The sequence below is a fragment of the Pygocentrus nattereri genome, chromosome 5 (genome assembly GCF_015220715.1).
Source record: "Pygocentrus nattereri isolate fPygNat1 chromosome 5, fPygNat1.pri, whole genome shotgun sequence".
Taxonomy (NCBI): Eukaryota; Metazoa; Chordata; class Actinopteri; order Characiformes; family Serrasalmidae; genus Pygocentrus; species Pygocentrus nattereri.
In genome coordinates, this window is record NC_051215.1 from 50,518,238 (window position 1) to 50,533,971 (window position 15,734).

At 43.1% G+C, this 15,734-nt stretch overlaps 1 protein-coding gene across 1 annotated transcript; it reads left to right on the forward strand.

Moving 5' to 3' along the window:
• Window positions 1-1,759: 1,759 nt before the first annotated feature.
• On the forward strand, window positions 1,760-15,732 carry LOC119263502 (integumentary mucin A.1-like). Its single transcript, XM_037538672.1, has 6 exons — window positions 1,760-1,891; window positions 4,061-4,093; window positions 4,272-4,287; window positions 4,954-5,036; window positions 8,895-9,032; window positions 15,712-15,732. The coding sequence occupies exons 1-6, from the start codon at window positions 1,760-1,762 to the stop codon at window positions 15,730-15,732; spliced, it is 423 nt and encodes a 140-aa protein (XP_037394569.1).
• The last annotated feature ends 2 nt before the right edge of the window (window positions 15,733-15,734 follow it).

Sequence of the window (15,734 nt, forward strand, 5' to 3'; positions counted from 1 at the left end):
CCAACTACTAGTGAATCCACAGTGGCATCTACTGCATTCACAACACAGACAGTAGCTGAGACAACTGCTCTAGAAATGACAACGATTAACACTGAATTACCCACAACCAATGAAACTCCAACAACTACAATCATAACAACAGATGGAACTACGACTATGGCCTCCACAACTGAGCCTACAACAAGCACAGCACCGACAACTGCCGAAATAACAACAGCTACAGCCATGACTACTGACGAACCCACAACTACATCCCTAACAGATATGCCAACTACTAGTGAATCCACAGTGGCATCTACTGCAATCACAACACAGACAAATGCTGAGACAACTGCTCTAGAAATGACAACGATTAACACTGAATTACCCACAACCAATGAAACTCCAACAAGTACAATCATAACAACAGATGGAACTACGACTATGGCCTCCACGACTGAGCCTACAACAAGCACAGCACCGACAACTGCCGAAATAACAACAGCTACAGCCATGACTACTGACGAACCCACAACTACATCCCTAACAGATATGCCAACTACTAGTGAATCCACAGTGGCATCTACTGCAATCACAACACAGACAATTGCTGAGACAACTGCTCTAGAAATGACAACGATTAACACTGAATTACCCACAACCAATGAAACTCCAACAACTACATTCATAACAACAGATGGAACTACGACTGCTGCCAGCACAACTGAGCCTAATACAAGCACACCACCAGCAACTGCTGAAATAACAACGAAAGCAGTCATGACTACTGAGGTTCCCTCAACAGCTACAGTGACAGATTTTCCAACTACTAGTGAATCCACAGTGGCATCTACTGCATTCACAACACAGACAGTAGCTGAGACAACTGCTCTAGAAATGACAACGATTAACACTGAATTACCCACAACCAATGAAACTCCAACAACTACAATCATAACAACAGATGGAACTACGACTATGGCCTCCACGACTGAGCCTACAACAAGCACAGCACCGACAACTGCCGAAATAACAACAGCTACAGCCATGACTACTGACGAACCCACAACTACATCCCTAACAGGATATGCCAACTACTAGTGAATCCACAGTGGCATCTACTGCAATCACAACACAGACAATTGCTGAGACAACTGCTCTAGAAATGACAACGATTAACACTGAATTACCCACAACCAATGAAACTCCAACAAGTACATTCATAACAACAGATGGAACTACGACTGCTGCCAGCACAACTGAGCCTAATACGAGCACACCACCAGCAACTGTTGAAATAACAACGAAAGCAGTCATGACTACTGAGGTTCCCTCAACAGCTACAGTGACAGATTTTCCAACTACTAGTGAATCCACAGTGGCATCTACTGCATTCACAACACAGACAGTAGCTGAGACAACTGCTCTAGAAATGACAACGATTAACACTGAATTACCCACAACCAATGAAACTCCAACAACTACAATCATAACAACAGATGGAACTACGACTATGGCCTCCAGCACTGAGGCTACAACAAGCACAGCACCGACAACTGCCGAAATAACAACAGCTACAGCCATGACTACTGACGAACCCACAACTACATCCTTAAAAGGTATGCCAACTACTAGTGAATCCACAGTGGCATCTACTGCAATCACAACACAGACAATGGCTGAGACAACTGCTCTAGAAATGACAACGATTAACACTGAATTACCCACAACCAATGAAACTCCAACAACTACAATCATAACAACAGATGGAACTACGACTATGGCCTCCACGACTGAGCCTACAACAAGCACAGCAAGAACAACTGCTGAAACTACAATGGCTACAGCCATGACTACTGACGAACCCACAACTACATCCCTAACAGATATGCCAGGCACTAGTGAATCCACAGTGGCATCTACTGCAATCACAACACAGACAATGGCTGAGACAACTGCTCTAGAAATGACAACGATTAACACTGAATTACCCACAACCAATGAAACTCCAACAACTACAATCATAACAACAGATGGAACTACGACTATGGCCTCCACGACTGAGCCTACAACAAGCACAGCACCGACAACTGCCGAAATAACAACAGCTACAGCCATGACTACTGACGAACCCACAACTACATCCCTAACAGATATGCCAACTACTAGTGAATCCACAGTGGCATCTACTGCAATCACAACACAGACAATGGCTGAGACAACTGCTCTAGAAATGACAACGATTAACACTGAATTACCCACAACCAATGAAACTCCAACAACTACAATCATAACAACAGATGGAACTACGACTATGTCCTCCACGACTGAGCCTATAACAAGCACAGCACCGACAACTGCCGAAATAAAGACAGCTACAGCCATGACTACTGACGAACCCACAACTACATCCCTAACAGATATGCCAACTACTAGTGAATCCACAGTGGCATCTACTGCAATCACAACACAGACAGAAGTTGAGACAACTGCTCTAGAAATGACAACGATTAACACTGAATTACCCACAACCAATGAAACTCCAACAAGTACATTCATAACAACAGATGGAACTACGACTGCTGCCAGCACAACTGAGCCTAATACGAGCACACCACCAGCAACTGTTGAAATAACAACGAAAGCAGTCATGACTACTGAGGTTCCCTCAACAGCTACAGTGACAGATTTTCCAACTACTAGTGAATCCACAGTGGCATCTACTGCATTCACAACACAGACAGTAGCTGAGACAACTGCTCTAGAAATGACAACGATTAACACTGAATTACCCACAACCAATGAAACTCCAACAACTACAATCATAACAACAGATGGAACTACGACTATGGCCTCCAGCACTGAGGCTACAACAAGCACAGCACCGACAACTGCCGAAATAACAACAGCTACAGCCATGACTACTGACGAACCCACAACTACATCCCTGACAGATATGCCAACTACTAGTGAATCCACAGTGGCATCTACTGCATTCACAACACAGACAGAAGCTGAGACAACTGCTCTAGAAATGACAACGATTAACACTGAATTACCCACAACCAATGAAACTCCAACAAGTACAATCATAACAACAGATGGAACTACGACTATGGCCTCCACGACTGAGCCTACAACAAGCACAGCACCGACAACTGCCGAAATAACAACAGCTACAGCCATGACTACTGACGAACCCACAACTACATCCCTAACAGGTATGCCAACTACTAGTGAATCCACAGTGGCATCTACTGCAATCACAACACAGACAATGGCTGAGACAACTGCTCTAGAAATGACAACGATTAACACTGAATTACCCACAACCAATGAAACTCCAACAAGTACAATCATAACAACAGATGGAACTACGACTATGGCCTCCACGACTGAGCCTACAACAAGCACAGCACCGACAACTGCCGAAATAACAACAGCTACAGCCATGACTACTGACGAACCCACAACTACATCCCTAACAGATATGCCAGGCACTAGTGAATCCACAGTGGCATCTACTGCAATCACAACACAGACAGAAGCTGAGACAACTGCTCTAGAAATGACAACGATTAACACTGAATTACCCACAACCAATGAAACTCCAACAAGTACATTCATAACAACAGATGGAACTACGACTGCTGCCAGCACAACTGAGCCTAATACGAGCACACCACCAGCAACTGTTGAAATAACAACGAAAGCAGTCATGACTACTGAGGTTCCCTCAACAGCTACAGTGACAGATTTTCCAACTACTAGTGAATCCACAGTGGCATCTACTGCATTCACAACACAGACAGTAGCTGAGACAACTGCTCTAGAAATGACAATGATTAACACTGAATTACCCACAACCAATGAAACTCCAACAACTACAATCATAACAACAGATGGAACTACGACTATGGCCTCCACGACTGAGGCTACAACAAGCACAGCACCGACAACTGCCGAAATAACAACAGCTACAGCCATGACTACTGACGAACCCACAACTACATCCCTAACAGGTATGCCAACTACTAGTGAATCCACAGTGGCATCTACTGCATTCACAACACAGACAGAAGCTGAGACAACTGCTCTAGAAATGACAACGGTTAACACTGAATTACCCACAACCAATGAAACTCCAACAAGTACATTCATAACAACAGATGGAACTACGACTGATGCCATCACAACTGAGCCTAATACGAGCACAGCACCAGCAACTGCTGAAATAACAACAGCTAAGCAGTCATGACTACTGACGTAACCCACAAGCTACATCCTGACAGATTATGCCAACTACTAGTGAATCCACAGTGGCATCTACTGCATTCACAACACAGACAATTGCTGAGACAACTGCTCTAGAAATGACAACGATTAACACTGAATTACCCACAACCAATGAAACTCCAACAACTACAATCATAACAACAGATGGAACTACGACTATGGCCTCCACGACTGAGCCTACAACAAGCACAGCACCGACAACTGCCGAAATAACAACAGCTACAGCCATGACTACTGACGAACCCACAACTACATCCCTAACAGGTATGCCAACTACTAGTGAATCCACAGTGGCATCTACTGCAATCACAACACAGACAATGGCTGAGACAACTGCTCTAGAAATGACAACGATTAACACTGAATTACCCACAACCAATGAAACTCCAACAACTACAATCATAACAACAGATGGAACTACGACTATGGCCTCCAGCACTGAGGCTACAACAAGCACAGCACAGACAACTGCTGAAATAACAACAGCTACAGCCATGACTACTGACGAACCCACAACTACATCCCTGACAGATATGCCAACTACTAGTGAATCCACAGTGGCATCTACTGCATTCACAACACAGACAGAAGCTGAGACAACTGCTCTAGAAATGACAACGATTAACACTGAATTACCCACAACCAATGAAACTCCAACAAGTACAATCATAACAACAGATGGAACTACGACTATGGCCTCCACGACTGAGCCTACAACAAGCACAGCACCGACAACTGCCGAAATAACAACAGCTACAGCCATGACTACTGACGAACCCACAACTACATCCCTAACAGGTATGCCAACTACTAGTGAATCCACAGTGGCATCTACTGCAATCACAACACAGACAATGGCTGAGACAACTGCTCTAGAAATGACAACGATTAACACTGAATTACCCACAACCAATGAAACTCCAACAACTACAATCATAACAACAGATGGACCTACGACTATGTCCTCCACGACTGAGCCTATAACAAGCACAGCACCGACAACTGCCGAAATAAAGACAGCTACAGCCATGACTACTGACGAACCCACAACTACATCCCTAACAGATATGCCAGGTACTAGTGAATCCACAGTGGCATCTACTGCAATCACAACACAGATAATTGCTGAGACAACTGCTCTAGAAATGACAACGATTAACACTGAATTACCCACAACCAATGAAACTCCAACAAGTACATTCATAACAACAGATGGAACTACGACTGCTGCCAGCACAACTGAGCCTAATACGAGCACACCACCAGCAACTGTTGAAATAACAACGAAAGCAGTCATGACTACTGAGGTTCCCTCAACAGCTACAGTGACAGATTTTCCAACTACTAGTGAATCCACAGTGGCATCTACTGCATTCACAACACAGACAGTAGCTGAGACAACTGCTCTAGAAATCACAATGATTAACACTGAATTACCCACAACCAATGAAACTCCAACAACTACAATCATAACAACAGATGGAACTACGACTATGGCCTCCACGACTGAGCCTACAACAAGCACAGCACCGACAACTGCCGAAATAACAACAGCTACAGCCATGACTACTGACGAACCCACAACTACATCCCTCACAGATATGCCAACTACTAGTGAATCCACAGTGGCATCTACTGCAATCACAACACAGACAATGGCTGAGACAACTGCTCTAGAAATGACAACGATTAACACTGAATTACCCACAACCAATGAAACTCCAACAAGTACATTCATAACAACAGATGGAACTACGACTATGGCCTCCACGACTGAGCCTACAACAAGCACAGCAAGAACAACTGCTGAAACTACAATGGCTACAGCCATGACTACTGACGAACCCACAACTACATCCCTAACAGATATGCCAACTACTAGTGAATCCACAGTGGCATCTACTGCAATCACAACACAGACAATGGCTGAGACAACTGCTCTAGAAATGACAACGATTAACACTGAATTACCCACAACCAATGAAACTCCAACAACTACAATCATAACAACAGATGGAACTACGACTATGGCCTCCACGACTGAGCCTACAACAAGCACAGCACCGACAACTGCCGAAATAACAACAGCTACAGCCATGACTACTGACGAACCCACAACTACATCCCTAACAGATATGCCAACTACTAGTGAATCCACAGTGGCATCTACTGCAATCACAACACAGACAATGGCTGAGACAACTGCTCTAGAAATGACAACGATTAACACTGAATTACCCACAACCAATGAAACTCCAACAAGTACATTCATAACAACAGATGGAACTACGACTGCTGCCAGCACAACTGAGCCTAATACGAGCACACCACCAGCAACTGCTGAAATAACAACGAAAGCAGTCATGACTACTGAGGTTCCCTCAACAGCTACAGTGACAGATTTTCCAACTACTAGTGAATCCACAGTGGCATCTACTGCATTCACAACACAGACAGTAGCTGAGACAACTGCTCTAGAAATGACAACGATTAACACTGAATTACCCACAACCAATGAAACTCCAACAACTACAATCATAACAACAGATGGAACTACGACTATGGCCTCCACGACTGAGCCTACAACAAGCACAGCACCGACAACTGCCGAAATAACAACAGCTACAGCCATGACTACTGACGAACCCACAACTACATCCCTAACAGGTATGCCAACTACTAGTGAATCCACAGTGGCATCTACTGCAATCACAACACAGACAATGGCTGAGACAACTGCTCTAGAAATGACAACGATTAACACTGAATTACCCACAACCAATGAAACTCCAACAACTACAATCATAACAACAGATGGAACTACGACTATGGCCTCCACGACTGAGCCTACAACAAGCACAGCACCGACAACTGCCGAAATAACAACAGCTACAGCCATGACTACTGACGAACCCACAACTACATCCCTAACAGATATGCCAACTACTAGTGAATCCACAGTGGCATCTACTGCAATCACAACACAGACAATGGCTGAGACAACTGCTCTAGAAATGACAACGATTAACACTGAATTACCCACAACCAATGAAACTCCAACAACTACAATCATAACAACAGATGGACCTACGACTATGGCCTCCACGACTGAGCCTACAACAAGCACAGCACCGACAACTGCCGAAATAACAACAGCTACAGCCATGACTACTGACGAACCCACAACTACATCCCTAACAGATATGCCAGGTACTAGTGAATCCACAGTGGCATCTACTGCAATCACAACACAGATAATTGCTGAGACAACTGCTCTAGAAATGACAACGATTAACACTGAATTACCCACAACCAATGAAACTCCAACAAGTACATTCATAACAACAGATGGAACTACGACTGCTGCCAGCACAACTGAGCCTAATACGAGCACACCACCAGCAACTGCTGAAATAACAACGAAAGCAGTCATGACTACTGAGGTTCCCTCAACAGCTACAGTGACAGATTTTCCAACTACTAGTGAATCCACAGTGGCATCTACTGCATTCACAACACAGACAGTAGCTGAGACAACTGCTCTAGAAATGACAACGATTAACACTGAATTACCCACAACCAATGAAACTCCAACAACTACAATCATAACAACAGATGGAACTACGACTATGGCCTCCAGCACTGAGGCTACAACAAGCACAGCACCGACAACTGCCGAAATAACAACAGCTACAGCCATGACTACTGACGAACCCACAACTACATCCCTAACAGATATGCCAACTACTAGTGAATCCACAGTGGCATCTACTGCAATCACAACACAGACAATGGCTGAGACAACTGCTCTAGAAATGACAACGATTAACACTGAATTACCCACAACCAATGAAACTCCAACAAGTACAATCATAACAACAGATGGAACTACGACTATGGCCTCCACGACTGAGCCTACAACAAGCACAGCACCAACAACTGCCGAAATAACAACAGCTACAGCCATGACTACTGACGAACCCACAACTACATCCCTAACAGATATGCCAACTACTAGTGAATCCACAGTGGCATCTACTGCAATCACAACACAGACAATGGCTGAGACAACTGCTCTAGAAATGACAACGATTAACACTGAATTACCCACAACCAATGAAACTCCAACAACTACAATCATAACAACAGACGGACCTACGACTATGGCCTCCACGACTGAGCCTACAACAAGCACAGCACCGACAACTGCCGAAACTACAACGGCTACAGCCATGACTACTGACGAACCCACAACTACATCCCTAACAGATATGCCAACTACTAGTGAATCCACAGTGGCATCTTCTGCAAACACAACACAGACAATGGCTGAGAAAACTGCTCTAGAAATGACAACGATTAACACTGAATTACCCACAACCAATGAAACTCCAACAACTACAACCATAACAACAGATGCAACTATGACTATGGCCTCCACGACTGAGGCTAAGACAAGCACAGCACCGACAACTGCTGAAACTACAACGGCTACAGCCATGACTACTGACGAACCCACAACTACATCCCTAATAGATATGCCATCTACTAGTGAATCCACAGTGGCATCTACTGCAATCACAACACAGACAATGGCTGAGACAACTGCTCTAGAAATGACAACGATTAACACTGAATTACCCACAACCAATGAAACTCCAACAACTACAACCATAACAACAGATGCAACTACGACTATGGCCTCCACGACTGAGGCTACAACAAGCACAGCACCGACAACTGCCGAAACTACAACGGCTACAGCCATGACTACTGACACACCCACAACTACATCCCTAACAGATATGCCAACTACTAGTGAATCCACAATGGCCTCTACTGCAATTACAACACACAGAATGGCTGAGAAAACTGCTCTAGAAATGACAACGATTAACACTGAATTACCCACAACCAATGAAACTCCAACAAGTACAATCATAATACCAGATGGACCTACGACTATGGCCTCCACGACTGAGGCTACAACAAGCACAGCAGCGACAACTGCCGAAATAACAACAGCTACAGCCATGACTACTGACGAACCCACAACTACATCCCTAACAGGTATGCCACCTACTAGTGAATCCACAGTGGCATCTACTGCAATCACAACACAGACAATTGCTGAGACAACTGCTCTAGAAATGACAGCGATTAACACTGAATTACCCACAACCAATGAAACTCCAACAATTACAATCTTAAGAACAGATGGAACTACGACTATGGCCTCCACGACTGAGCCTACAACAAGCACAGCACCAACAACTGCCGAAATACCAACAGCTATAGCCATGACTACTGACAAACCCACAACTACATCCCTAAAAGATATGCCAACTACTAGTGAATCCACAGTGGCATCTACTGCAATCACAACACACACAATGGCTGAGACAACTGCTCTAGAAATGACAACGATTAACACTGAATTACCCACAACCAATGAAACTCCAACAACTACAACCATAACAACAGATGCAACTACTACTATGGCCTCCACGACTGAGGCTACAACAAGCACAGCACCGACAACTGCCGAAACTACAACGGCTACAGCCATGAATACTGACGAACCCACAACTACATCCCTAACAGATATGCCAACTACTAGTGAATCCACAGTGGCATCTTCTGCAAACATAACACAGACAATGGCTGAGAAAACTGCTCTAGAAATGACAACGATTAACACTGAATTACCCACAACCAATGAAACTCCAACAACTACAACCATAACAACAGATGCAACTATGACTATGGCCTCCACGACTGAGGCTAAGACAAGCACAGCACCGACAACTGCTGAAACTACAACGGCTACAGCCATGACTACTGACGAACCCACAACTACATCCCTAATAGATATGCCATCTACTAGTGAATCCACAGTGGCATCTACTGCAATCACAACACAGACAATGGCTGAGACAACTGCTCTAGAAATGACAACGATTAACACTGAATTACCCACAACCAATGAAACTCCAACAACTACAACAATAACAACAGATGCAACTACGACTATGGCCTCCACGACTGAGGCTACAACAAGCACAGCACCGACAACTGCCGAAACTACAACGGCTACAGCTATGACTACTGACGAACCCACAACTACATCCCTAACAGATATGCCAACTACTAGTGAATCCACAGTGGCCTCTACTGCAATTACAACACACAGAATGGCTGAGAAAACTGCTCTAGAAATGACAACGATTAACACTGAATTACCCACAACCAATGAAACTCCAACAATTACAATCTTAAGAACAGATGGAACTACGACTATGGCCTCCACGACTGAGCCTACAACAAGCACAGCACCAACAACTGCCGAAATAACAACAGCTACAGCCATGACTACTGACAAACCCACAACTACATCCCTAAAAGATATGCCAACTACTAGTGAATCCACAGTGGCATCTACTGCAATCACAACACACACAATGGCTGAGACAAATGCTCTAGAAATGACAACGATTAACAATGAATTACCCACAACCAATGAAACTCCAACAACTACATCCATAACAACAGATGCAACTACGACTATGGCCTCCACGACTGAGGCTACAACAAGCACAGCACCGACAACTGCCGAAACTACAACGGCTACAGCCATGACTACTGACGAACCCACAACTACATCCCTAACAGATATGCCAACTATTAGTGAATCCACAGTGGCATCTTCTGCAAACACAACACAGACAATGGCTGAGAAAACTGCTCTAGAAATGACAACGATTAACACTGAATTACCCACAACCAATGAAACTCCAACAACTACAACCATAACAACAGATGCAACTATGACTATGGCCTCCACGACTGAGGCTAAGACAAGCACAGCACCGACAACTGCTGAAACTACAACGGCTACAGCCATGACTACTGATGAACCCACAACTACATCCCTAATAGATATGCCATCTACTAGTGAATCCACAGTGGCATCTACTGCAATCACAACACAGACAATGGCTGAGACAACTGCTCTAGAAATGACAACGATTAACACTGAATTACCCACAACCAATGAAACTCCAACAACTACAACCATAACAACAGATGCAACTACGACTATGGCCTCCACGACTGAGGCTACAACAAGCACAGCACCGACAACTGCCGAAACTACAACGGCTACAGCCATGACTACTGACGAACCCACAACTACATCCCTAACAGATATGCCAACTACTAGTGAATCCACAGTGGCCTCTACTGCAATTACAACACACAGAATGGCTGAGAAAACTGCTCTAGAAATGACAACGATTAACACTGAATTACCCACAACCAATGAAACTCCAACAAGTACAATCATACTAACAGATGTACCTACGACTATGGCCTCCACAACTGAGCCTACAACAAGCACAGCACCGAACACTGCTGAAATAACAACAGCTACAGCCATGTCTACTGACGAACCCACAACTACATCCCTAACAGATATGTCAACTACTAGTGAATCCACAGTGGCCTCTACTGCAATTACAACACACAGAATGGCTGAGAAAACTGCTCTAGAAATGACAACGATTAACACTGAATTACCCACAACCATTGAAACTCCAACAAGTACAATCATAATACCAGATGGACCTACGACTATGGCCTCCACAACTGAGCCTACAACAAGCACAGCAGCGACAACTGCCGAAATAACAACAGCTACAGCCATGACTACTGACGAACCCACAACTACATCCCTAACAGGTATGCCACCTACTAGTGAATCCACAGTGGCATCTACTGCAATCACAACACAGACAATTGCTGAGACAACTGCTCTAGAAATGACAGCGATTAACACTGAATTACCCACAACCAATGAAACTCCAACAATTACAATCTTAAGAACAGATGGAACTACGACTATGGCCTCCACGACTGAGCCTACAACAAGCACAGCACCAACAACTGCCGAAATAACAACAGCTACAGCCATGACTACTGACAAACCCACAACTACATCCCTAAAAGATATGCCAACTACTACTGAATCCACAGTGGCATCTACTGCAATCACAACACAGACAATGGCTGAGACAACTGCTCTAGAAATGACAACGATTAACACTGAATTACCCACAACCAATGAAACTCCAACAACTACAACCATAACAACAGATGCAACTACGACTATGGCCTCCACGACTGAGGCTACAACAAGCACAGCACCGACAACTGCCAAAACTACAACGGCTTCAGCCATGACTACTGACGAACCCACAACTACATCCCTAACAGATATGCCAACTACTAGTGAATCCACAGTGGCATCTACTGCAATCACAACACAGACAGTTGCTGAGACAACTGCTCTAGAAATGACAACGATTAACACTGAATTACCCACAACCAATGAAACTCCAACAACTACAACCATAACAACAGATGCAACTACGACTATGGCCTCCACGACTGAGGCTACAACAGGCACAGCACCGACAACTGCCGAAACTACAACGGCTACAGCCATGACTACTGACGAACCCACAACTACATACTTAACAGATATTCCAGCTACTAGTGAATCCACAGTGGCATCTACTGCTATCACAACACAGACATTTGCTGAGTCAAGTGCTCCAGCAAAAACAAATATTACCAGTGAGGTACCCACAACCATTGAAACTCCACCAAGAACAATCGTAACAACAGATTTAGCTACGACATCAGTCACAACTACCATGCCTGTTACAAGCACAGCACTAGAAATTACAGAAATAACAACGCCTATGGCCATGCATACTGAGGTAACCTCAAATACAACAACAGATATTCCAAGCACAAGTGTATCCACAGTGGCTTCTACTACAATAACACCACAGACAATGGCTGAGAAAACTGCTTCAACAATGATAACAACCAACACTGAAGCATTCACAACCAATGAGTTTCCAACAAGTACCATCATAACAACAGATGCAACTACAACTATGGCCTCCACACCTGTATCAACTACAAGCCCAGCACATGCAACTGCTGACAGAAGAACGTCTCTAGCCATGACTATTGAGGTACCCTTGGCTACAACATTAACAGCTATGCCATCTCCAACTACATCCACAGTGGCAACTACTACAAAAACAGCACAGACAATTGCTGAGACAACTACTCTCGCAATGACAATGATTAACACTGACGTACCTACAACCAACGCCACTCCAACCAGTACAGTCATAACAACAGATGTAACTACAACATCAGCCTCCACAAACATACTTATTACAAGCACAGCCCATGCAAATGCTGAAATAACAACAGCTTCAGCCATGACTACTGAGGTACCCTTCACTCCAACATTAAAAGATATTTCAACTACTGGTTCATCCACAGTGGCATCTACTGCAAATACAAGACAGACACTTGCTCTACCAATGACAACGATTAACACTGAAGTATCAACAGTCAATGAAACTCCAACAAGTACAGTCATAACAACTGATGTAAGTACAAATTCGGCCTCCACAACTGAGTCTTCAACTAGCACACAAGAAAGTGCTAAAATAACAATTGTTCCAGTAGTGATTAATGAGGTTACCCCAACTACAACAATAACAACAGATATTCCCACTCTTCCTGTATCCCCCGTTGAGTCTTCTACATTCACAAAACAGACAACTGTGGAGACAAGTGCCCTTGAAACAACAAGAGTTACTACTAATGTAGCCCCAACAACCAATGAAACACCAACAACTACAATCATAACAACCGGTTCAAATACAACTACTACGTACACACCCGAGCCTACTACAAGCACAGCACCAGCAACTGCTGAAACAACACCGCCAGTCATGTATACTGCACCATCTGCAACTGCAACAATAACAGATATTCACTTTACAAGTGTTTTCACAGTGGAGTCTACAAAAAGCACCATATCAACAGCTGATTTTTTGACTTCTCCTATTTCCACACCTGAAGTACCCCCAACTTCAATCACTGCACCAACAGCTACGCCATTGAAATTGGATTCAGTAGCTGCTACTGCATTCCCATTTCAGTACATTACAACTGCTTCACCAATTACAAACACAACTACTGAAATGCCCACAACTAAAGCCATAGAACAAACAACTGAAATGCTAATAACAAGTTTTTACACTGTTGTTGAAGCCACCTTTGAGTTTACTACAAGGCCAGCAACTGTGGGTTCAACTGTGTCACCAAGCACATTAAGCTCAGAAAGTAACACAACCAATTCAGTCAGTTCCACAGCCAATTTAATAACAATCCCCATTGCTGAAGTTACTATACCAGATAATGGAGAGCCATACAATTTGTCAATCATCAATACTACAACGACCTATCTACTAACATCGGGAGGAATGAGACAAAATAGAAAAATGTAATTTTTTAATGACATAATATATAGCCTTACATCATAAGACATGACAAATATAGAAGGTATTTAACAAAATTCCTCTTCTAATTTTAGTTTTGCAGTGGTCTACAGCAGGCTGGTGTTCAACTCCTCCTCTCCAGGCCCTAGCGAGAGTTTAGTCCTCTATGCTTCCAGAACTCTGCTCAGCTCTCGACGCACAAACCTCAGTGAATCAACTGAAATACTGAATATCACCTATGACAGTATGTTGTCTTTACTTTTTTAATTTAGTTACTCATATCCACAACACTGTTCAAAAATTTGTAGATTGAAACTGCAAACCATTCTACTTTGTCCACAGACATATCAGAAGCTTCCTATGCAATCACCTTCATATTCAATGTGACAAACATCAGCATGCCCGAAAGCAGTGTCCTCATGAATGACACATACATCCAAGTGAAGAACTCAATTAACATTGCTGTAAGTCTATATGACTGTAAATGTTTTTCTAAAATTGTTTCATAAGTGTGCATAAAATAAAGATGTAGATGTTGTCCTTTACTTTGGCCTAACTTAGACTGGTTTTACTGATCTTTTGAAGTATTGTACCTCAAAAAATCAGAAAAATATAAGTAAAATTAACATTAATTTGTCTTTGAAATATACATTTCAAAAGTTATTTTAAATGCTCCATGTACCATTCAACAATGGTATGTAGAATACATTATGAAAAAGAATTTATAATTGTAAAATGTTTTAAATGTCAGACATGGCATTCAAATCTGGGCCACAGTGTTTATGGAGTCAATTATTTTGACTTTTTTATGTGACTATTTTTTTTAATTTCTTTTAAGGATTAATTTTCATAAACATTTAAATGATTCATTAGAATTTAAGTGTCTGTTTCTATTTCCAGCTAAACACACTGCTTAATGAACCTAGTGCTGAACTATTTGAACCTCAGACATCTAATTTCAGGTTGGTCCTTGACAGAGTTAATTTATGTGATGAAATTTGTAACTTTGATGGTTATTCTACTGTGAATAGTATTCCTATAATGTTTCATTTTCCTGAAACAGAATGTTAGAAAATCAGATTGAAG

What these genes read in the sequence shown, in the direction of transcription:
- LOC119263502 (XM_037538672.1), top strand. Translation starts at nt 1,760, where the DNA reads ATGGCCTCCACGACTGAGCCTACAACAAGCACAGCAAGAACAACTGCT. An exon ending in CAGGCACTAGTGAATCCACA is followed by an intron (nt 1,892 to 4,060) that starts GTGGCATCTACT and finishes ACACAGACAGAA; the next exon opens with GCTGAGACAACTGCTCTAGA. An exon ending in CAACTGCCGAAACTACAACG is followed by an intron (nt 9,033 to 15,711) that starts GCTACAGCCATG and finishes TTCCTGAAACAG; the next exon opens with AATGTTAGAAAATCAGATTG.